The following is a 24,760-nucleotide window of genomic DNA, read 5'->3' on the forward strand; positions in this document are numbered from 1 at the left end:
ACTGAAAAGCATTATCCTAACCCTGTAAGACATCTTTCCTAGATACTCTGTTCTGCTGTCCTTACAAGCTGATTTTATGCCCAGTGCTTCCACTGCAACCTGAACTAGTTTCACAGTCCCCAAACTGAAGCCACGCAGCATCACAAAACCAAAATCCTAGACATAGCACACAACAGCCACACACAACTGTTGGACTAAGAGAAAGTGACACTTCACAGAGATCAAACTAAATTAGCAAAACAGAGAAGGGAAACCGATACAGAAAAGAGATTCCTCCCATGCAGAGCTGAAAGCATTTTTTACTGCAGGTAATTTTATTCATGAACAGAGTGATTTCTATCTGCTTTACATTGACATCACATACATTGCATTTTTCTCTTTTTCAAAGTTAAATATTGATACTCCAGAGACATCTGCTGTATGAACTAATCACACAGTTTTTACTGGCAGATGTCAATGCTCAGGTTGCAGTGGGACTTCTGCTTGATCACATGAGGTGCAGGTTCTCTTTCCATTCCCTGACTGGATGAACATAATGTGTTCAGGATGCTGCAGCACAATTAGGCGTAAGTTTATACGTCGTTCCTTCCCCCCTCAAAATAAAAAAAAACCCAAAAAACTAAAAGGGTTTAAGCAAATAGATCACCTCACTTCCCGGCAAAAGGAAAGATAGTGCTGCAACTAATTTGTGTTTTAAGTGATACAAAGATGTGCAGGTAACAATTATAGGCATTTATTTCCCTCCTTAGAAGAATTGTACTCAATATGAGCTTCCAATATCTCTTCGCACTCTTCTACCCTTTCAGACTGATTGTGTTCTTAGCTTACCTACTCTATTTTTTCTATTTTTACCTGGATATGGTGAGTTCAGCCACTGCTCCACACATCACAGCTTGCTGTTTGTATCCCCCACCCCCACTACTCCTGGGCTTACGATGCTGCATTCTTGCTATTGCCTAACAAATCCCAGTGTCAATGCTGTCATGCCTTGTTGTAGTGCCGTGTTCTAATATTCTAATCTTGAACCTACCCCGATGACTACCACTGACCTTATTCATCATGGCTCTGAACTCCCCAAACGGACCTTGCCCCTGAGATCTCAGCCTTGAAAATCTCTGTTCAGTTATTTATTCTTACCACCTGCCCTCCCACCTGCAATGTCATCCACCTCTACTCTGTATCCTCATTTTCACTCAACAGCTCACGCAAATTCACTTTTCCTCCCACTTTATTGCCATACATCATTCTGCAAGCCAGGAAAAGCCTTCGGTCTTCCCATCTCTGATTCCTACCATCCCACTCTGGCTCAGCAAACATTTTGGGCTCTTCATTATGGGATATAAACCTTATTTTTTCCTACCTATTCCTATTACACCGCTGCTTCTGCATTTCCATGGTGCGGGACATGGCAGCTGATAAGTTCTGTCTATATACCTATTCTGCTCACAGTCCCTAACTCAAAGTCCTTGTATTGTGTATTTTTCCAGTACTTGTGCAGAAAGATTACAAGCTCCACATTTCTCCAATTGAAGCATATCTAGCTGGAGGGAAACTCATCAAACTGACCCCATCCCTGACCCTAGCTTGACATGTAGGGTCTGTCACATTTCCCTTTTAAACATTGCCATATTTGGTTTTGATCTCAGAGACCAAGAAAGAGAGCAATTCCAGGCTTCTCTTGACAAACAGCTCTAGGGGAAGAAACATGTGAAGCTGTGACAGAAGAATGAAAGACCCCCAAGGAGTAAGAATTTAAAAAAAAAAAAAAAAAAAAAAAAAAAAGAATAACCCAAAACTCCAAGTCAGAATGGGAACAGCCAATGTCTGTGAAAGTTACACAGTGGCAAGCTCTGAAGAGCCAACATGAGGCTGCCAGGAAATTACATTCTAGATTGAGCAACATCTCCATCTCTCAGGTGACTTCAACAGGGAGTCACAACATCCAAAAAGCCCTGAAAAGACTAGTGATTGAGTAGCTCTCTTCTTTCCCCCTCCCCCAAGCATTGCTGTTCTGGGTCAACAGAGCCAAGGGCAACTGGAACAGAAGACATTGTTCTCAAGGCAAGATGACAGCAGGAGAAGGAAATAGGATGCGAGAAGCAGAGAGATGATGTGCCCTAAGGCTAAGAGAGATGTTGCAGGGGTCAACATAGCCCTTGAAGACCTCCTGCTCAGACTCCACCTCTGCTGCAGAAGGTCCCAGGTGTCCCTTAGCCCCAGCTTCCATGGAGTACCATCTGCAAGATGGAAAAATTACTTGCTGAGAAAAAGCAGAGGTTGATATTCTCCATCAAGTGGATATGAAATAGATGGACTGAGAATGCACTGGGAGAGAGGGATCATATTGTGGAACATGTGAAGAAGAAGAACATCCTGCCATCACATTGCTGGCTTTATATAGGCAGATGAGACAAATGCACGCAGTTGCCACCTGAACGTCATAGATGCAGTAATTATTAAAAGCAGAGAGCAGTCCTGAGTGGGGTGTGGACCCCCATGGATCTGTGTAAGCACGAGTAGAAAGCAGTTGCTGCCTACAGAACAGAAACGCACTGTTTTCCCTGCTGTCAGCACCTGCGTCAGGCTCCTCGTTTCTCTTGAGATACAGCTCTTAATTGGGATAGATTGTACGTTTTCTGCTGTAGCCCAGCCTAGCTCCCAGTTTAATTGCTAGTTTATAACTTAGCCTGTTTTGTGCTTTCCAGACTACTTCTTTCCCCACTTAATCTAATAGAATTATAGAAAGTATTGCTGGGAGGACCTCAGGAGGCCACACAGTTTATCCTTCTGCCCCAAGGCAGTATTTCATTTCCAACAACATCATGTGTCTTTTGCTATCAGGTCAGATCAGTCCAAGATGTATAGTGGGTAAAGAAATGAAGCTTACCCAGGGGAGCCAATTGGCATAAAAGCTAAATCCAGCCCTTTAAGTCACTGAAGTTATATCAGAAATAACCCTGGTCCAGATGGTGTCATTTATCAGATCACTTTTCTGAAAGATGTCCTTTCTTAAGTTTTAAGTCTCTAAAATGAACAAATCCCTAGAAGAAACTGATCTGACAGCATCATTTCAGTATATTTAATGCTTTATTATGAACAGCAGTGACCACTCCATTGTTAAGACTGAACAGATCTTATCACAGTATGATCAGCTTTGAAACTCCTATTAACTCCCTCAATAAAACCTGATCTTTCTGGAATTTTACATCCTGCATTTCACTCCACAGCAGAATATGTCTGGCAAGACAAAACAAAACCATTAAAGCATTTTTAATATGACAACTTTACACAAATGAATTTCCACTAAAACTTCAGGATGTCAGTCAGCTTCTTAAGGTTCTTTCTTCCAAGACAATTTGACTAAAAATTCCACTTTTGTTTTCTTTCGTCTATTGATCTCTCTAAGAAGAAATGTCTCCCAGCCTTGAGTATAGATAGTGTAGAAATTAGAAGGATAAAAAAAAAATCAGCTAGAGATGTATCAAGCTAAGTAAAGCAGGGCACAAGTATAAAAAAGATTCTGTGCAGCAGAACCACAAGGACCAAATGAAAGGTAAGAATGAGGGGGTCCAATGAGGAAAGAATTTCTTTTGTCTAATCAAATGAGCAAGCAGGAAGAAGGACTCTATCTCTTAAAAATGGATAAAGGCCTGTTTGTTTCCTCCCCCTTCTTTTGAAATTTCAGTTCTGGTTGCGCTGGTTCTCTTTTGGGTTATAAACATCCATGCTGAACACCTGCAGCACTGCAGTGCTGGACAAAGTAGGGGAGCTGTAAGAAGACAGCAAGCTTCCTGGTCAGCAGACAACCTTTCTGCCTTCCTCCCATTGTTCTCTACAGTGTCTGTAATTCAGAGTGACACTAAAGCTAAAAGCAGCAAATATGCATCCTCACCCTACAGATAAGACCACAAAAGTTTATGAACACATTAAAAGAAACTTAGTAATGGCTTCAGACTCTTACTGATCCTGCTTGTCTGGCTCACCTACTCACTACCCTAAACTCCACACAGACACAAACCCATTTTCCACAGCCTTCCCATATCTGGCTCCCATGTTCTCTATCAACTCTTCACTAGCAGCCTCCACAACCAAGGTCACAAAGAAGCTAGGAAAACAGTAACAAGCATCACTTGCATCATGCTAGTATCATACAGCACATTAGCCAGGAAGAACAATACACTATGCTCTTTAAATGAATTTGGAAGGAATGAGGTGGTTACTGTCAAACATGCCATTTTGAAGGACATTACATTGTGTCTACCTTAGAGCTTGAAACAGCCCTCTAAAAAGCAAGTTGGGCGACATGTTTTAGACACAACTTCTTTTCTAATTCTAGTCATGGCCTGTGGAAAGAGGGAAAGGGGCAGTGGGTGAATCCCTACTGCTAGCTAATTAGATCATATATTTCCTCTCTCAGGCAATACATCTTTCCCTGCATGGGATGCATTTTTCTTCACTAACCTCTCAAAAGCAGCTTCCCTATAAATCACAAATCACTACTGCAAGCATTCTCTTAATGAGATCCTCTAGCTTTTGCATTCGTTTAATAAAACACTGTTCACCAATCTTCATCTTGTTGGTGCATTTAGACCGTTTATTTGAAGTTATGGGAGGTCCTTCTGATGCAGAGAGATTGAACTCGCTGGTTAAAGACTGCACAGGACTGATTTTATCACCCATTCCCAAGGCATCCACCCCCCCACATACCACGTCACAGGTGGCACACACACCTGGCATGCTATTCTCAATATGAAAAAATATCTGTCTTGTGCAGTAATCACATCATCAATGGAATCAGGGAGAAATGAGCCACCAAATCAAAGCAAACTGCCTTTAGTTCTTTAACTAGATCAGCACAGCATCCAAAATAACTTTTATTCTTAATAGTCAAAGGTATTAGCATCTGCAGACTCTATTCAGCCCATGTAAATCAACATACACCCCCCAGAATTAACAAGACAACGCATGTAAGACAAAAATGCCAATAATGCTAACCCAATTTAAAAAAAAAGAGTAAGTCTTCTAGTTACTGTAAGCTCATGGAGGAGTCCTTCCTTCTCTGGAGGTAGCAAGAGCTTTCCCAGAAGTTTCTGTCATTTTTTGAGGTGGTTTCTAACAAAAGAACCCATTCATTTTCTTTTCCTGTGGGCTGAGCAAATACTTAAAACTCTTTAGCTGGTATTCATGGTTCCCAGCTAATTCCCAACATCAATACACTGTTGCCAGTGAAATGAGCCCAGCTGCTTCTCCAGATTCTTGAAGTGCTTCATAAACTCTGCTACAACATCTGCAGCCATATTTCTTATGTTCAATCCAATGTACTTTCTCTAGCATTTGGGCATATAAGTGGTTATAAAATGCACATATAAAAGCCTTGAAACACAGATTCCTGAAAAGCCTGCCTGAAAAAATCACCCACTGCTTACTCCCTATAAAATTCAGCTTCCCTTTCCCAAGGAAGGCTAACATAATTTGGCAGAAGACAAAGGTTACAGTTTTTAACTCCTTAGTGTTAGGCCCAGTTAGAAGACAGTACCTTACCACAGATGCTTTCACACACTGCAATAGCAAATAGACACTTACACATGCAACATCAGTACTCCACACAAAAGAGCAGTTCTCTCTAGGCTTTTACCCTTTCTGGTATGAAACTTCCAGCCAGACATGGCTGAGTCAGAGTAACTTAGCCAGGTTGTCTTTCATTTCCTGACTCCTGTTTCCACTGGCAACACCAGAATCATGGTCTTTAATTCAAAATTAAAATATAAGCAGGGAAAGTTTAACAACAAAGAGGACTCTGCTTCTGACAAGGTTTGAGAATTGAACCTAATGAGAACATGCTATTGCCAGGTTCAACTGACAGGAAGGAAAATGATACAAAAACACGTAAGATGACAAATGCATGAAGAAGGAAAGATAATTTCTTTTAAATTTTGCTCTCATCCCTAGAATAAAAGCGGTATTCTTGCTATCTGACCCCATTTTGCAGATAACCCAATTTGGATGTGCCTGTAGGAAGTCCTGCTCACTTCAACAGAAGCAGCTTCTTGAGAAATCTTGTGACCTGGGACCAGCAGAGGGCACTGCGTTACCAAATGACAGTAGTACAGATGCAAGACAGCTCCTACAGGCAGTGAAATTGAGTCACGTTGGAGAAAAGAACCAGATTCTAGAAGTCAGAAATATGTAATTATCCGCCAACATAGCAGTCCTACAACTGATAAGGGTAACAATGTTAAAATAAGCCTCAAACTCTGGGCATTCACAGAAACACAACTAAATCCAGCTTGGTTTCCACACATCTGTCTCCATGTGTTGATTTTAGGATACAGGCCACGTCCTGAAAATGCTTTTCAAATGGCAGGGCCAAATCAGTCCTGCCCTGGAACATATGTATCAAGGCTGGGTTACTTAAGATGAAAAACATCCTGTCAGCTTCCTCTCTCCTTCTCCAAATCTCTAAATCCATGCTTGTAGCAGCAGGAAGTCTGTTCAGACAAGAGACAAGAAAATATCAAAGCAAAGAGCTGGCAATTTCCATTCTGCCCTCCCCTTTTACTCCCCGCCTCCTCCAACCTAGCAGGCTTTCAGCGAGCAGAGAACCAAGTCAGAGGACATGAAAGGAATGCTGAGGTAGCAGCTTCAGGAGAGTGTCTTTCCACTTGCTTATTTCTAGTTTATTTTGAATTACCAGAAGATGACCATGAAGAAGCAAATAGCTCATCTTTTTTCACCTCTCTGTATTCCATCCTGCAGGATTCTAGGCACTAGAAGGAGCTCAGAGGATAGATAAGTCATAGCAGTGTCGGCCTCCAAGCTAGTATGTGGAAAGTTTCCACTTTCTCTTTGTACAGTTGATGGAATGACTTTGCCAGGACATGGAAAGGGGTCTCAAAGTTTTTCATCTCCTTCTGTAAAGAAATAAGAAAGTTGTGAATGACAGATAGAACAAGCATTCGACTGTTTCTGCTCTAACTGCTTAACAAAAGACATATTAAAACTCAGGGTGAGTCAGATGACAAACAAGTAGAAGAGAACCTCCAATCATCTTTCTTTACTTGAAAGAGAAGTTTACAAACACCCACTTACACTTCACTACCCAGGTAGTGAAAGGAGCAGATACTCACCACTGACACCTCACAGTATTCCAGGCCATGTTTCTCAGCCCACTCCTGTGCTTGTTTCTGCTCCACAACTCGACGACTCACCAGGTCTGTTTTGTTCCCCACTAAGACACCTACAGAAACAAAAAAAGGAAACAAAGGAAAAACAACCCAGAAATGCTGATGTGTTAGCAATAACTGCTGAAACATTTGTAGAAGTAGCTGAAAAACTTGGGGGTGTGGAGAAAGGCTACAATTACCTAAAAAAGGTTCTACAAAGGAAACATATTCGTGCCTTATCTGCTTTGTGATAAAAGCAAATGCGCTGGAGGAAGCCATGCCTGCCCCTGGCTTAAAATATGTCACCAATCAATGGGAATAAAACATGTCACCAGTCAATGGGAACAACTGGTGTCATACAAGAGGAGAGCAGATAATAAGAATCTCACCAATTTCTTACCCGGGATGTGCACTCCAACTGCTTGAGCCCTCAGCTTCTCCAGCCACTTGGCACAGTTGTTGAAAGACTGCTCATTAGTGACATCATACACAAGGCACAGGATGTTGGGTTGCTCCCACTGCACAGCAAGAAAAGAACATTGTCAGCTCTAATGGAACTGATGTGGTCAACAGCCAGTCTGTAAACACAGCAAACACAGATGCTAAGACAAAAATAAAAAGACTAATATACAAGAATCCTATGCCCTGGCTGAGGTTTCACATTTCAGTTGAGCTGACTCAATGGACAGTTGGCACTGGGAAAAAAGTGGTCTTGCTCTCTCTCCCAATTGCTGTCTGCATGGTTCTGCTCCTTCTATCAGATCTGGCATTCATTTGATCCCTGGGGAAGCTGATTCTTCGTGCTGAAACAGAACAAAATCCCAGAGAAAAAAGTAGAAAGGTTTTCTTCCAGTTTGAGAAGCTGAGCCAGTTTCTAGAAGGTTCCCTTGCAAACCAGACCCGATGCAAGGGCAAAAGTGGAATTGCTTCTTATACACAAATGAACCATTGTGTTGACTTAGCCATCTTATGAAACCCTGTATCAATGAATTGATCCTGCATCTCAAAATGAGATAACACAATGGAGAACTGTACAGGTAAAGACACAAATGCATAAGGGAAAAAATGAAGGGCGTTATAATGTTCAAGGACAAAATGCATCCTTGTTGGATCAAACACATCACTATAACACAAAAAAACCCCCACTGTTGGAGTGGCAGCAAAACAGATATTTTTCTAAGAAATAAAGATAACTTTAACCAACAGCACACAGCCATTCTCAGTTCAATATCTCTATTTCTTTTCTAAGAAAACTGAATGACTATCTGCCTGCCTTCCTCTGGAAAGTATCTCTTCCAGTACTTTCACAAGTTTTAGAGAGGTAGAACAGGAAGCACCAGCAACTGAGGTAATTGCTCCCATTTACACTAACGACAAACTTTGCTACATCTGCCAGACTGGGGAGTTCAGATCTTCAAAGCAAAAAGCACTTCTTTGGAAGAACAGGACTGTTACATAAGACTTACCAGTTTTTCCAGCATTTCAGAAAATAGATCTTTTCCTGCAGAGTCAAAAATGTAGAATTCCTGAAAGCGGAAGCAGAAAGAAAGGCTCTTGCCAGGAAAAATGCAGTGTAGGGAAAGATTTTGAAAGTGAATACTGGAACTCATAGCTGCTGCATTTTGTTAAGTACAGCAGTGCCATGTCTCTAAGGGACAAACTCCCCACACTGAGAATACTCCAGTTCAGGTAGCGTGGGAAAAAAAAACCAACCTATTTTTTTAATATAACCAATAAAAGGGTTACCTCCAAGGCCTCAAGTCTGGTTACCATCCCTACTGGAAACAGAATACACGGAGTAAGACAGTAGCCTTTACTATTTGAGCAAAATTATACATGTGGTCCACATTCCCTTAGTGGGAATACAGGGTACAAAGGGAAAATAGCGAAGTTCCAGCTTCTGTAGTTTTAAGAAGCATGAACTAAATCTGAATGCTCTAAAGGACAAAACACAATCCTAACAAAGCTAGCAACAGCTTTGGTTTATGTCACATTGCATACTAGTATGCAAAACTTACATTTTTAAAATTAAACTAACCCTGAAGTATTGGTAATTGTACATGATCAGCCTCATTTCCTCAATGCAACTTAATGACCTTGCGAACATGCAAAGCAGTATTCCTCCAGAATGAGACTGAATTGAGGTTTGAGCTCCGGATGTCGCTTTCTGACCCAATTTATGTCACAGAAAAACTCACCACACTATCACTTGTCTCTGGAACTGATACAGCCTTCACCAACAGATCTATGCCCGTTGTCTGTCAAGAGGAATCAGGAAAACAAGGATCAGAAGAGTTTTTAAGAGCCTGTCCGACCACATACCAACTATGCATTAGATTGAGGCAATTCTTGTGAATCATTACAATCCCATCAAACACAGACCGCTGGGAACTCAGCAATACTCCTCATAGCTCAGGAAACATGCTCCCACCTACATGTCAAAGCCACATAGATTTGCTCTGATGGGGGAAAATGACAGAGAAGAACCAATCTCTAAAGGTTTGCTTATACAGAACTAAGGGCATTAGCTGAAATCTGCAGGGCTACATTCACTATCACATTGCTGCTCTAGAGCATGCCTTAGAACATTTTGCACCAACCATGTGATCAGCTAACATACAAGACTGAGGTTATTTGTGCCTCTTCCACCTTTTATCTCATTCTGCTTTGTAGCTTGTTTGTTTGTTCTATTTCTATCCTTAACTTCTGGCTTCCATCTTTGTTTCAATGAAAAAATGTATTTTAGGTTTTTTTCCTCCACACTCATATTTTCCTTTTTTTTATTTTACTTATATTTACTTTTATTTTTATCCTGCCTCTGATTAGTCATCACCATTGACTCTCACACTGAAAGACTGCAAACTGTATCCTCTTCATCTGGGAACAGTTTCTGTAGATTATAATTATCTTGGGGCTATGCAGCACATCTTCATGTTTGCATAGTGATAAGCGCACTGTCCACATGCACATTTAATAGTTGGAATTAAAAGCTTTCTCCTTCAGTAATGCTTTTTCACAGAGCAGTCCCTAAAGGGGGAAGCTCTGTAACACCACAAAAGCTTGTGAAAACACTGGTTCAGCAGGAAAACTATAAAATTAACTCAATTACTCTGCATTAAGTTTCAAAACCAGCACCCATAGAATGACTTACAGAATATTAAATGGTTTCTCTTCTGAATCTAGGGAAAGAAAACCCTGTAAGACCTCACCTTGAATGCCTCAAGTTAACATCATATTATTTGTTTTGCTCTAGACCTTCTTAGCTTTCTCCTGCAACTCAGAAAAATTTTGGATAGCAGTTTAAGCCTGTTGTAGGCTTACCAGTGTGTAGTTCTTCCGAAAATGAGCCCCATCACTGCAGAACATTTGGGCTAAAGCACTCTTCCCCACAGCTGGATCTCCTGCAAAACCGAAAACATGAAAGATTTTTGTTTCATCTTAGAGAATCTTATTTTCCCTCAGCTCTTTTATTATCACATGCCAGAAGAGCTTGGATGCTATAACTCTGAATATAGGCAAGATAACTGTCACAAGAGCAAAAAAATACACACGCGGTAATAGCCACATGAGGAAATGAATATTGCCATTACTGGTGCTGATATCAGATTTCTGTTCTACAATCAACAGTGAAGGGCCCCCACATCAGGGTGGAACTGCTGTTTGTTCAAAAATTCATGTCTACCCTATAGCCTTTACTTATGAAACAAAATTTCCCAGATATGTCATCATTTACAGAAAGGCACAATGTGATAAGGGAGACTGGGCTGCATAGAAGATCATTTCCCCTCCTTAGATTACCTATTTCTCCAGATTCAAATTCTTGTTATATACTGAATTTAGAGAAGGGACAGGTCATTATATACCACAAAGCTGCTTAAGCCGGTAACATTCCTCGATGAACTCTTCTTGCTGACCCTGCTAAGAGAGCAACTCTTGCTGACTCAATGCTGCTGGTGGCTCATTAGTTGCATCCTGAGCATAACATAAGCAAATATCACTTGGCTGGAGAGAAAGAGCCTGCTGATTCATCCCTATATGGAAGGAAAATCAAGTGGCTTTAGTTTTTGCTCTTCTAGAGCCAAGGCTTTCTGGTACAGCTCACACAACACTTCCAGCAAACCTGGCAGCTGCCTGCTTTGGCCTGCTGTTATGAAACTCCACAAGATCCAAAGCAAAGGCAGAGAACTGCAAAATTCAAATATGCCCATATCACTCCATGAAAAAAATATCATAATTCTTGCAAAACAAAGGCTTCATTTTGCCAAAGAGCTTATCCTCGTTTCACATACTGTCTCACTAGCCTGGACACTTCAAATGACAGAAACCAGTAATTAAATATGTCAGAAATTGTAGCTTTGCCCTTAAAAGGAACACTTGTGACAGCCAAGCCTGGAATACAAGTCTTTTACATTATGTTGTTACTAAATAAACCCAGAAAGTGGTATATATTGACCCTATTACTGCTTCCTAGATGGTGTTTTGAAGGAAATCAGGAAAACTATCTGTTCACATGACATTATAGAGGGAAAAGGGTGTTTTCTACAGAGATAATTATTCCTAGATGCATTAACCAAATGTAGTTCTTGTTTAAACATTTTTTGCATGCTTGCTTACTTTGAGATGAATTGAGTTCATAATATTTAGACAGGAAAATCTGGTAAGTCAGCTTGTTTGTTCCCTGATCAGTTCAAGCCTGTGCTGAAGGCAACACTCTGTTCTGAGTGGAAGCTATTCTGTATTTCAATACACAATTAGATCTGTCTTTGTAAAATCAGACAGAGAAGCATACATTGCTCCAAACTGTGCAGGCATCATCCAGTGCAAATTCTTAATCAATGTGTTGCCTTTCTTCAATTCCACAGCCTCAGTTATTCTTTATCTCTTCTCATTCTTTGCCATCCTCTTAGCTCATTACATCACTACACTTTCTTAATATAAGCTTCCTTGCCCTTTTCATTTAGCTTGCTCTCATTTGCCAGTACTGCATCCCACAGTATTTATTCTATCCATATTTCTGTTGTTCTGCCAGAATCTGTAGTGTCTCTAAAATGCCTGCTACTGCCAACTGTCTTTCTACAATGAAAACCTTTTTGTAGAGTCTCCACAGTAAGCTCAAAAAGCAATGTGTTTACTCTATGTCTGTAAATTAGCCTTGAGATAACACAGGAATCGCTTTCTATTGTCAAGTTAACAGTCTCTCTTTCGGCCCCCCTTTTTCCCTGTTGTTCTCCTTGACCTTAGTGCACCTCCCAATATTGTTCTCCTTGACCTCAGTGCAGCTCCTAATACCGAGAGCCAGTCTATTCTTCATCACCATTTCCTTAGGTACATGAGAGTTCCCTGTGTCATCTCTGATGTTTTTGCTCCTACCTAGGTAATTGCATTTTCTTATTCCCTTTAGGTTGTTGTGGTTACTCATCTCTTATGTCTCTTTCACTATATTGGTCTCTACTGCAGAATAGAAGTTATTTTGCCTGGTCTGCTTCATTAATTTATTATTTTTAATAATACATGGATATTATTGTAGCACTTAGGAGCACTACATGTGGGACAGGATCTTCTTGGTTGTGTTGTGAGCAGAATTGAAAAGGCAGCTCCAGACCCTATTAGGATTAAGCACATAACTGGGTCATCCAAAGAAAACCTATGTGAATTTAAAATGATGATGGAATTGGCCTTTGGTAACACTAAATGACAGAACTTGAAAGACTTAAGCAAAGTCTGCATATTGAGAACTTGAAATGTCCAAACTGGAAACAATATGTAAGTTTAATACGTCAAAGTCAGGCAAGATACTCGTGCTGTCCACAGTAACGATCAGGAGAGGCATGAGGGAGATTAATTCTTTTGCATTTGCCAAAGATTACTCCTGACTTTGTGCTGGTTAGCTGCTTCTGAGGTTAAAAAAAAAGGCAAATGTTATTCTGCATGAAAGAAAATAGGTCTGGAGCAAAGAGTTAAATCCAGGAGTTGTGTGCACACAAAGGTTGTACAGATTTGTGCTTCTGGCTGAAGCTGCACAGAGCTTCAATGTAGAAGGAGGGAAAAAGAAGTTGCCTTCCTGCAGCATTAACAGTCAGCTGTATTTACTTTCAGCACCTCCACAATCCATCCTGACTAAATAAACTGGTGTCCTGACCTCACTTTTTTTTTCAGGTTAACCTCTAGTTTGCTAGGGGAAAAATACAACTCTGAGAAGTAAACATGCTTCACTCTTTGCTAAGGCTCTACCTTTCCATCATGCTTTCAGAATCACCCACATTTCTGTTATGACTTTTTTCTCCAGTACAGAGCCTTCCTGAGGGGACAGGACCCAGCTCTCAACCCAGCTCCCTTCACACTTGCCCCATCCTCAGCCCCCTTCCTTCCTCCTCTCCTTTCCCCTCCCCTTCCTTTCCTCCCTAAAAGGGAGAGGGTATGGGGTAGAATCACAGAATGGTTGGGGTAGGAAGACACCTCTGGAGATCACCTTGTCTAACCCCCCTGCTAAAGCAGGTTCACCTACAGCAGGTTGCACAGGATCATGTCCAGGTGAGTTCTGAATATCTCCAGAGAAGCAGTCTACAACCTCTCTGGGCAGCCTGTTCCAGTGCCCCATCACCCTCACAGTTAAAAGTTCTTCCTCGTGTTCAGACAGAACATCATGTGCTCCAGTTTGTGTCCACTGCCCCTTGTCTTGTTGCTGGGCACCACTGAGAAGAGTCTGGTCCCATCCTCTTGACACTTGTCTCTTAGGTATTTACAAGCATTGAAAAGGTCCCCTCTCATTCTTCTCCAGGCTAAGCAGATTGAGATCACTGAACCTCCCTTCATAAGAATCACAGAACTGCTAGGTTGGAAAAGACCTTTGAGATCATCGAGTCCAACGGTATCTGTCCTCTACTAAACCATATTCCTGAGCACCTCATCTACCCATCTTCTAAATACCTCCAAGGATGGGGACTCAACCACCTCCCCGGGAAGCCTCTGCCAGTGCACAACAACTCTTTTGGTGAAGAATTTTTTCCTAATCTCTGATCTGAACCTCCCCTGGTGCAACTTCAGGCCACTCCCTCTCATCCCATCACCTGTCACTTGGGAGAAGAGACCAACATCCACCTCACTACAACCTCCTTTCAGGCAGTTGTAGACAGTGATAAGGTCTCCCCTCAGCCTCCTCCTTGCTAAACAACCCCAGTTCCTCAGCTGCTCCTTCGAAGACCTGTGCTCCAGTCCCCTCACCAGCCTCATGACCTCCTCTGGACATGCTCCATCAGCTCAGTGTCCTTCTCTACTGAGGGTCCAAAACTGGACACAGGATTCGAGGTGCAACCTCACCAGCGCCCAGCACAGGGACACAATCACTTCTCTGGTCAGAGCAATGCTCCAGGCCCCCTCTTCATCTCCGTGGCCCTCCGGTACGTCGCGGTGGGTGACAAGCAGCCTGATTTCCCCCTCCCGAGGAAGCTGCGGTCCCCACCCCTCTCCTGCCGCCTCCTTCTCCACCTCCTCTCCTCGAGTGGACCCCCACCCGCCCAGGGCTGCCGCCGCTCCCGCTCTAGGCCCCCCTACCGTCAGCAGGGCCGGACTCACCTGCCAGGACGCATTTGGCAGCGAGCTTCACCATGGCTTCACGGCGGGGGCGCGGGGATGAGGGGATGCAGGGAAGGGGGCAGCGGCCCTAGCAACGGCGCGGCCCTAGCAACGGCGCGGCCCGTCCCCTGGAGGAGGCGGAGGCGCCCCCGCCCGGCTCGATTGGCTGCGAGCGCTGCCCATCAAGGCCTTGCGGGGCTCCTATTGGACTGTTCTTCTTTTCCCCGCCCACCAAGCCCTGGCGTTCAAACTGGGGCGGCCGCGGAGGTGGGGCCGCGCGCGGGGCGCTCCACGCGCTGACTGCTCGCGTAGTTGGAGGGGGAGAACACAATGGGGTGGTTTCTGCCTAGCAACCAACTGCGTCATCAAGAGGCGGCTTGTGATTGGGTAGGACGCAGGGGGCTGTACCCCTCAGCCCAAATCACAGAATCTAGAATCACACTCATAGTATCATAGAACGGTTTGGGTTAGAAGGGACCTTAAAGATCATCCATTTCCAACCCTCCCTGCCATGAGCAGCGACACCTCAAATCAACTCGCTTGGGGACAGGCAGGAAATAATGAAGTTAATGAGCAAAAAGGTGGTGCAAGAAGTAGTTACTACTGCAAAAAGTGGGATATTCTGTTTTAAGCTAAAGTAGTTCCCTAATCTCAGTTAAGTCTCATTTAAGTAGCTATATTTTTGGAAAGCTACAGACAGAATAAACCTCTCATAGCATGTTTTCTTTTTAGTGTTGTTCCACACACTGTTCTCTTGAGAAACAATAAAGTCTTATGTTAAGTATGATCTGTGCTGAACAGATGTGTCTTCTTCTGTAATCATAGAATCATAGAATAGTTTGGGTTGGAAGGGACCGTAAAGATCATCCAGTTCCAACCTCCCTGCCATGGGCAGGGACACCTCCCACCAGACCAGGCTGCCCAAGGCCCCATCCAACCTGGCCTTGAACACCTCCAGGGATGGGGCATCCACAACTTCCCTGGGCAACCTCTACCAGTGCCTCACCACTCTCATAGTGAAGAAATTCCTAGAAATGTCTAGTCTAAATCTGCCCCTCTACAGTTCATACCCATTGCCCCTAGTCCTATCACTACAAGCCTTTGTAAACAGTCCCTCCTCAGATTGCTCATAGCCCCTTCAGGTACTGGAAGGGCGCTATAAGGTCTCCTTGGAGCCTCCCTTTCTCCAGGCTGAACAACCCCAACTCTCTCAGCCTGTCTTTGTACAGGAGGTTCTCCAGCCTTCTGATTCTCCTTGTAACCCACCTTTGGACCCGTTCCAACAGCTCCATATCCTTCTTTCGTAGAGGATTCCAGAACTGGGCACAATATGCCAGATGAGGTTTCACAAGAGAGAAACAGAGGGGCAGAATCACTTTCCTTGCCCTGCTGGCCACACTTCTTTTGATGCAGCCCAGGATACGGTTGGCCTCCTGGGCTGTGAGTGCGCATTGCCAGCTCATATCAAGCTTCTCATCAACCAGCACCCCCAAGTCATTTTCTGCAGAGCAGCTCTCAATCACATCATGCCCCATCCTGTACTGAAACCGCAGATTGCCCCAACCCGGGTGTAACCACCTCCATTTACAGACTCTTTCTTTCTCTGTCTAAAGCATTTACAGTCAGACAGAGAACTGGTACTGTCCCAATTAGTGGAGATTTGGCTGCCAGGCTAGCCTTTAAATTTTGGATGGCATACTTTAAAAAGGATCCAAAGCTACTGGGGAGTGCCCAGAGGAGGGCCATAAAGTTGGTGAAGGGTTTAGAGGGGAAGCTGTCTGAGGAGTAGCCAAAGTCGCTTGGTCTGTTCAGCCTGGAGAAGAGATGGCTGAGGGGAGGTGTCCTCACAGTTTAGTGCTTCCTCAAGAAGGAATCAAGCGCTGATCTCGTCTCTCTGGTGATCAATATTAGGACCTGAAGGAATAGTAGGAAGATGTGCTGTGGAAGGTTTAGGTTGGATATTAGGAAAAGGCTCTTCGCTCAGAGGGCAATGGAGCACTGGGGCAGCCCCCGGGGAAGCAGTCATGGTGCCAAGCCTGACAATATTCAAGAAGCATTTGGATGATGCCCTCAGGACATGGTGTGAATTTTGGGGTTGTCCTGCGCAGGGGCAGGAGTTGGATATGATGATTCTTGTGGGTCCTTTCCAACTCAGGATGTTCTATAGTTCTATGATTCTATGTTGTGAAGTTCATAACAACATTAAAATTAGTTCTTGGAAACTAATAGAAAATGCATAGGATTTCTGGGAAAATTTATACATATGCACGTAAGTGGGAAACACATTCTGTAACCCACTCTTGTTTCTTTATGCATGACTGATGAAATTATTCCTCCATGCATCCAGCACTGTAATAAAGGATGGAGGGACTTTTTACAAAGGCATGCAGTGACAGGACTAGGGACAATGGCCATAAACTGGAGAGGGGGAGATTTAGACATCAGGAGGACTTTCTTCATGATGAGGGTGGTGAGGCACTGGCACAGGTTGCCCAGGGAAGTTGTGGCTGCCCCATCTCTGGAGGTGTTCAAGACCAGGTTAGATGATGCTTTGAGCAACATGATCAAGTGGGAGGTGTCCCTGCCATTGGCAGGGGGGTTGGAACTGGATGATCTTGTAAGGTCCCTCCCAACTCAAACCATTCTATGATTCAGAGGGATGGAATAGGGACGCGGAAGGAGCACCAAGGCGGAACAAGACAAGTGAGGGCGGAGGGGAGCAGCCTGCCCGCCCCGCCCATGGCCACCGCCCCCGCCCCGCCGCCCGGCCTGGTGCCCTCCTGCGCATGCGCGCCGGGGTGGGGGCCCTCGCTCGTCGCGCTCCCTGACAGCGGAGCGGGGCGGTGCTATTGGGCTCTCCGCCCGCCGGCGGGGGCGGCTGTCGTGGTTCCGTGAGGCCTGCAGAGCGGGGCGGGGAGGGGGCCTCGCAACACCGACCAATAGTATCCTGGGCTGCATCAAAAGAAGTGTGGCCAGCAGGGCGAGGAAGGTGATTCTGCCTCTCTGGTCCTCTCTTGTGAGACCTCATCTGGCGTATTGTGTCCGGTTCTGGAATCCTCTACGTAAGAAGGATATGGAGCTGTTGGAAGGGGTCCAGAGGAGGGCTACGAGGAGAATCAGAAGGCTGGAGCACCTCCTATACAAAGACAGGCTGGAAGAGTTGGGGTTGTTCAGCTTGGAGAAGGGAAGGCTCCAAGGAGATCTTATAGCAACCTTCGAGTACCTGAAGGGGCTATGAGCAATCTGAGGAGGGACTGTTTACAAAGGCTTGTAGTGATGGGACTAGGGGCAATGGGTATGAACTGTAGAGGGGCAGATTTAGACTAGCCATTTCTAGGAATTTCTTCACTATGAGAGTGGTGAGGCACTGGTAGAGGTTGCCCAGGGAAGTTGTGGCTGCCCCATCCTTGGAGGTGTTCAGGGCCAGGTTGGATGGCACTTTGAGCAACCTGGTCCAGTGTGAGGTGTCCCTGCCCATGGCAGGGGGGTTGGAACTGGATGATCTTCAAGGTTCCTTCCAACTCAAACCATTCTATGATTCCGTGACCCACCCAAGGAGAGGGCAGGGGTCCCCGTTCTGTCATAGGTGGTGGGAGTCCTGTGATTTTAGTCGCTTTTTCCCTTGGGGCTCAGAGCTGGTGTGGGATCAGACCGGGAATTGGAGCTGCCCTGCCCCTCTCTGCACTTCTCTTCATTCTTTGCTGCAAATGCTTATAAGTGATTCTCCCCTCTCTTCACCTCTCTTGTGAGACCCCACCTGGAGCATTGTGTCTAGTTCTGGAATCCCCAACATAAGAAGGATATGGAACTGTCGGAATGGGTCCAGAGGAGAACTGCAAAAATGATCAGAGGGCTCGAGCACCTCTGCTGTGAGGACAGGCTGAGAGACTTGGGCTTGTTCAGCCTGGAGAAGAGAAGGCTCCAAGGAAAATATAGTGGCCTTCCAGTACCTGAAGGGGCTGCAGGAAAGCTGGGGAGGGACTTTTTACAAAGGCATGGGGTGACAGGATGGTGGGGAATGGCTTTAAATTGGAAGGGGGGAGATTGAGATTAGACATTAGGAAGAAATTCTTCATGCTGAGGGTATTAAGGCACTAGCACAGGTTGCCCAGGGAAGATGTGGCTGCCCCATCCCTGGAGGTGTTCAAGGCCAGGTGAGATGGGTCCTTGAGCAGCCCTGTCTGGTGGGAGGTATCCCTGCCCCTGGCAGGAAGATTGGAACTGGATGGTCTTTAAGGTCTCTTCCAACCCAAGCCATTCTATGATTCTATGAATTTGGCCACAAATCTCCCGAATTTCACGGTGGTGGTTGGTGCCAGGGTTGCTTCAGAGTGTTTAAAACAGACCATTTATGAGGGCTGTGTGTCCATTGTGGTAGCTGAGCAGTTCTTCTCAGCCTGGATCAACATCTGATCTGTTACCCTTTCCTCCAGTTCATACTTCTTCTTGCTCTTCGCTGTTTTTGTTCACCCAAAGAGAATTCACTTCTTGCTCACCGATTCTCAAGAACTTTGTTCCTTTTTTTTTCCTCTTTCTTTGTTAGTTTCATAGTCTTTCACACTGCAGTAGTTTGGTTCCTTTAGTTATTTGTTTTTCTTATTTTTAAAATATTTTTACTGATCTCCCTTGACTACTCATACTATTTCTGTGCCCTAGTCTTGCTACTTAAGCTAATCTTTCTTCCCTAACCAGACCCAGTCAAACTTGGGTTTGGGTTTGAGCTGAAAAAGCTGACTGTGAAGCTTTCTGTGTTTTCCCCTCCTTCCAATCTCTTTGAAAGGTCTTACACTGTTAGAAAGCATGTAATTAACAATACTTTTTCAGGGTATAAACTTTGCTTGGCTACACTTCAGGTTGTTTACTGTGGAGCAAAGAATCTGCTTACTATGAAAAGCAGTAAGTAATCTCAAAAAAAAGAGAATAATCAGTAATGCATCTGTATTTGGTTTTTAAGGATGGACATTCCAAGAGTAGAGTTTGTTGAAAGTAATTTTTTCCAAGTTTTATTTTAACTTCAAGGTAGTGCCTGCTTAGAAGGCAGCTTTCTTGGTCTTTTCTAGTATGAATGATCATTTTTCTGTGTTTGGACTGCGTGACATATCTGCCAGACATCTAGTCAGGCAAGCGACATGAAAATAATAAGTACCTGTAGCAAAATCAAAGTAGTCTTTTTTTATGTACATTAAAAATACTGGTTTTGTGATAAAAATATGAAAGAGACTTCTGTAGCCTGAGTGGGCAGAGACTTTAATTGTAGATAATGACTGTAGTGAAGTGTAGTGACAGAGTTCCTTTAAGAAGGAAAGGAAGAATTAGTCCCAGGCCTCATTATTGTTTTCACTGTTTTCTTTTCCATTCCTGCATCCTCCTGTTGTGTCAAACTGGTATGTGGTTATTGATGTTCTTCATCACTTATGTCTAAATAGCTTATTTCCATTTTCATCTATCCTGCCTTCCATTCCATCCTCCAAGAATTTCACTTGTCTCTGTGTTGTTCCATTTTTGCAATCTTTGCATTATCCTTTGTTGTCTATTTGTAATATTGTCCCAGTTTACTGACAGGTCTGTATGTGAAGACTTTGAGGCTCCTTTATGATGTACTTGAGATTTATTGATTGTGGCTGTAACGTAGTGGTATCCATCAGCATTTACTGAGGTATCAAACATCTCTACCATTTTACACTGGGATCAGTGTAATAGAAGGCATAAATTCTGTTGGAAGTGAGATTTTCATTGCTATTGAAAAATTCTGCTTGGAACCTGCTATCTCCTTTGTCCTTCTGTTTGCCACTTTTCTATTGGTACCCAGATTCTTCATCCCATTCTCTCATTTCCTACTTGCCTCCACATGCTTGTGCACATAATGCTCTTCGTGGACTTGAGTCCTCTCTATTTTGCTGTCCTTTTGCCCCATGCTGTTTGCCCCCCATCGCAATCTTTTCCTCTGCCTGACTTCTCACAGGTAAAAGCTCTTCCCTTACCAGCATTGACAGTGATAGATTTAGGATGCGGTTACTTATCTACGCCTTGTAATCCAAACAGAATTGCAGTCTGCTGTTAGCAGTCCACAGGGGTTGCTGCTGAATAAATTGGAATAGGGGTAGCTGTGCTCACTGAAGCTTCTCTCAGCTTGAATACGTGAGAAAGAGGCAGAGAAACCCTGTGGAATTAAAAAACCTCAGCAGCAACAGAGGATGATTTCCTTACCCTAGAGATGTGTTTATTAGGTTAAATCCTTTACTTAGCAGCTAAGGAGAAATAAAGTAATTTTTTTATTCACACATTTAATTTCTTCCTCAAATAAAGCAAGATTGTTGTAAGTGGCAAGTGTGCATTCTCTCATGTGGGCAGAATAAGTTGCACTGACAGCCACAAGACCCTGAAATTTGAAGTTGAGTTCCCTTAGGCAGTAGTCACAGAACAGCAGAGAAACTGCCTGTGTCCATGGTCGGATTACATTTCATCAGGCTACAGAAGGCAGTGATGGTGGAACTGCAGCTCCGGTAGGAGTGGCAAGGAGTTTCAGGAACAAGGTAAGGCTCTGCAGTGAGGATTAAACCTAGGTCACATGTTCTTTTAGAGTGATGTATGGCTTGTGCTTCAGATTCTGTTGGGCACCGCACAAGTAATTTAGTTACCTCCTTCACAATGTATACCTGTTAAAAAGTTAATTTTTGTGAGGCAGAATTCACTAATATTCCTAGGACTTGGTTTTATAGTTATTTGTGTATAATGGAAACATTCTGGATATGTTCTGAGTTGAGCACGTTGCAACCTATAACTGAAATGTGCTGCCTGGTAAAAGCTACTGAGGAAGTAAGGTAGCTTTCCTTGGAGGAAGCAATGCTTCTCAGGGGGGCATTAATGTTGAGGAAAGGAATCAGTAGATCTTTCTGTAAGAAATCTCTTAAATGCAAAGCGTTTCATCAGTTCCTTTTTAAATCTTAAATTACTAAAAGGAAACAATGTGACAAAATAATATCTTGCAAATGAATGAATATTCAGAGTTCATGCAGCTTTTGAAATCTGCATAGATTCTTACCGAATTGACTCTGAGTGTTTATCAGCGATATGTCTGGAGAGCTTTGAAAACTGGAAGAGCGGATGTGTAAATTTTATTGTAGATTTCCGTTCTTTACACTTTCCCTAAGTAGCAGAATAAATAGAAACTTCATCTATTTTAAGGGCTACTTCGTTTGGCTTTCCTCAAAATTGCCTTTTATTTCTCTTCAGAGTGAAGCTGTTAGCACAGAAGTACGAGTTTGAATGCTTTGTATGTCACTGTTGATAATGGCATTGTAGTTCCAGGTCTTCAGATTTTGCTCTTTTCTGATAGGGACTGAGACATGGATATGAAGGCTTTTTGGCTGAGACTCAGTTCACTGAAATGTAAGATTATTATGAAATGGTTGAATCAGCCAAACGATTTGTTGGCAGTTGCAATGGTGCTTCTGTCTGATCTGGCATAGCTGTCATTTTTTTCTGATCTACTGCGTTGGGAAACTGGAAGTTAGAAATGAATGGTGGTTGTGGCATCGATGAAAAATGGTAAATTATTAGATGTAGGGTAGGTACTTCTACAGGGCTGTAAACTTGGTTCAGGTATGCTAATTGTAACTATTATGTCCTCTTCTCCAAAGAATATGGAATGAGGGACAGATTTCTTGAGAATGCATTTTGAGAGGAATAATTATTCTGCATACAAGAATGTCTGGAAAATTCCAGATTCGGTATCAGGTTGCACTTGAAAAATTAGTAAGCTGGGAAAGGTGCTGGGAACAAAACCTAAATACCTCTTTAGTTTTTAACAATACACCCCAAAACATTCCATGGATGTGGAACTTCATCCAGAAAGTCTTACTTTTGTGTAGATCTCTGCATGGAGGTGGATCTGTGACAGACTGAGCTGTGGCCTTGCGTGTGGCCTGAACCTTTGAGCTGTGAGTGCTCTGTTATTGGAACAATCATTGTCACGCTCTTTTGCACAGAGTCATGCATTGGGTGATTGGATGCTGGTAAGTGAGTGCTGAGTATGCTTCTGCATCATGAGGAAGGAGTTAATCTGTTGAATACAGAATATATGAATACATGGCATTTTAAAATGAACTACCCATAATTCCAGAATGCCAGTCATTATGTGGTGATGATGATTTTTATATCAGCTGGCAATCTTTTTTTTGATCTCTAGCTGCTGCCTGCTTAGAAAGCAGCTCCTAGGTTTACACTAGTTAAAAACTATAAGACAGACTACATTCAAATGACGAGATTTATTAAAAAAAAAAATAAAAGGTTAAGTTTTGATTTATATTCTGTTTATGTTTTTAAGGTTTGAATGCTCAAGATTTTATCTGCAGGCATGAAAGCTAGAATTTTTTTCCAGTTGCTGAAAACTGAATGTCAGCCATATGACTCCAGGACCTGGAACTTTAATGGAGGAAGAAGAGAAATACTTGAGACTCCTAATTAAATTTTCAGAAGTTTACAACACACTGTTTTCTATCATCTCTATTCTTCTAACAGGTTCATTTTAGGCACAAACTTCCACCTTATCCATTTCCTTTTTTCCCAAGGTCAATTTATTATAATGTATTTAAATTACAATAAAACCTTTTCTGCACTAAGCTTTTCAAATCCTCCTTCTAATCATCTCTAGTCTTTCCTGCTCTGAATTGCCTTTTCCCCAAGTCCCAGACTCTGAATTTCTGTGTTGTTCACCCTCTGGCCTCTGCCTCAGAGCTCTCTGTCCATCTATTGTTGCTCTCTTCTACTTCAAAAGCAAGGCTCCTGCTTCTGCATTCCCGGTAGCTGTTCACACTAGCTACTTCCTTCCCTTTTGCTGCTAAGCCTTGTTGGTCAAAGTCTTTGTGGCTTTCTTCCTACAGATATAGGGCCTTGGTTCCTGCTTCTGATGGAGTCTTAAACATTTGGACTATGCAGCGGACTTAAAAAAATTCTGAACGAGAAAAATCTTCAGCTTGTAAAAATAGGATACATCCAGGCAAAAATTTACCTGGGATCCCATCATAGTTACATGCTTTGTGTTTTGTATTAAATCAACTAGATGAAATTTCAGGTTAATTTTCATCTATCAGGCCTTCAGTGAGAAATAATGTTAGTTCTATTTTATCAGTTATCTTCCTTTGGAGCATTCAGAATGAAGATACATTTGAACACTAGGATCCTCAACAGGCAAAAAAAGATATAGATTCACTAAATCTATGGGTAAAAGTCTCTTAAGACTCGTCTGCTTTGCTAAGACGGCAATCACGTGCAAACAAGAAAGCTAATACATGCAGAGAGGAACAGAAAAACACTGGCTCTGATAATGGAGATTGTTACAGAACATAATTGAACACTGACTGCAGCAAAGCTAAAAGGAGACTTGCATTACAATGACATAAAATCTTTATTTTTTCCCCTAACCTCTGATTTCAGCTGTCTGACTAAGAGCAGGTGCTGGGCAATAGCTCAATTTCAACAACCCATTGCAGCTGAAAGAGTAGATGTGATTGTGCTGTATCCGGCAAAACTGAAAATTACTTTGGGGGTGGGGGGGAATGCAAATGTTTTAGACAGAGAATCTTCATTCATCTGCAGTAGGAAGCATAAAATTAGCACAGCCACATAATTCTTATTCCTCTTTATATTAAAGCACTAATAATATTACATATAAATTTTAGTATCATTTAGTAAAAAAGATACAATTTTTTAAAGTGCATTGCATTGTGAAAATACAGGAAGGGGAGTTTGTTAAAAATTAAAATGATAGAATTAAAAAAAAAATATCCTTACAGGCAACATTTCCAAAACCTTAAAATGTCTCTGAACCATTTGGCTTTTCAGCAACCCATGGACTTTCCCTTCAGTAATCAACGGTTAAGTGTTTGACCTCTGGTCCTGTGCCTATGTATATTATACCACCTATGTAGAAGCTCTACTGGCAAAGCTGGAATTAATAGAGAGTCATTGTGTTCTTACCACCTGAATCCATTTGTTAACAACAGTGTTGTGTCACTGTAATACCA

General features: G+C 42.9%; 1 protein-coding gene across 2 annotated transcripts; it reads right to left on the reverse strand.

The window, feature by feature from the left end:
* Positions 1 to 1,786: 1,786 nt before the first annotated feature.
* On the reverse strand, positions 1,787 to 14,906 carry IFT27 (intraflagellar transport 27). 2 transcript variants are annotated; one of them, XM_054056094.1, is made up of 7 exons: positions 14,736 to 14,906; positions 10,485 to 10,564; positions 9,350 to 9,421; positions 8,630 to 8,716; positions 7,564 to 7,681; positions 7,128 to 7,237; positions 1,787 to 6,911 (listed from the first exon to the last, which is right to left on the reverse strand). In XM_054056094.1, the coding sequence occupies exons 1-7, from the start codon at positions 14,767 to 14,769 to the stop codon at positions 6,795 to 6,797; spliced, it is 618 nt and encodes a 205-aa protein (XP_053912069.1). In that variant the 5' UTR covers positions 14,770 to 14,906; the 3' UTR covers positions 1,787 to 6,794. The 2 variants fall into 2 exon arrangements, with proteins under 2 accessions (XP_053912069.1, XP_053912068.1); XM_054056093.1 differs by having other exon boundaries at positions 1,788 to 6,911; positions 8,630 to 8,689; positions 9,362 to 9,421; positions 14,736 to 14,893.
* Between the last annotated feature and the right edge of the window lie 9,854 nt (positions 14,907 to 24,760).

The sequence above is a fragment of the Cuculus canorus genome, chromosome 1 (genome assembly GCF_017976375.1).
Source record: "Cuculus canorus isolate bCucCan1 chromosome 1, bCucCan1.pri, whole genome shotgun sequence".
Taxonomy (NCBI): Eukaryota; Metazoa; Chordata; class Aves; order Cuculiformes; family Cuculidae; genus Cuculus; species Cuculus canorus.

Excerpts from the sequence above, each read along its gene's own strand:
- IFT27 (XM_054056094.1), bottom strand. The coding sequence starts at position 14,769 with ATGGTGAAGCTCGCTGCCAAATGCGTCCTGGCAG. Across the intron at positions 7,682-8,629 it reads CTGAAATGCTGGAAAAACTG|TGGGAGCAACCCAACATCCT; the intron begins GTAAGTCTTATG and ends CTTGCTGTGCAG. Across the intron at positions 7,238-7,563 it reads AGTTGGAGTGCACATCCCGG|GTGTCTTAGTGGGGAACAAA; the intron begins GTAAGAAATTGG and ends TTGTTTCTGTAG.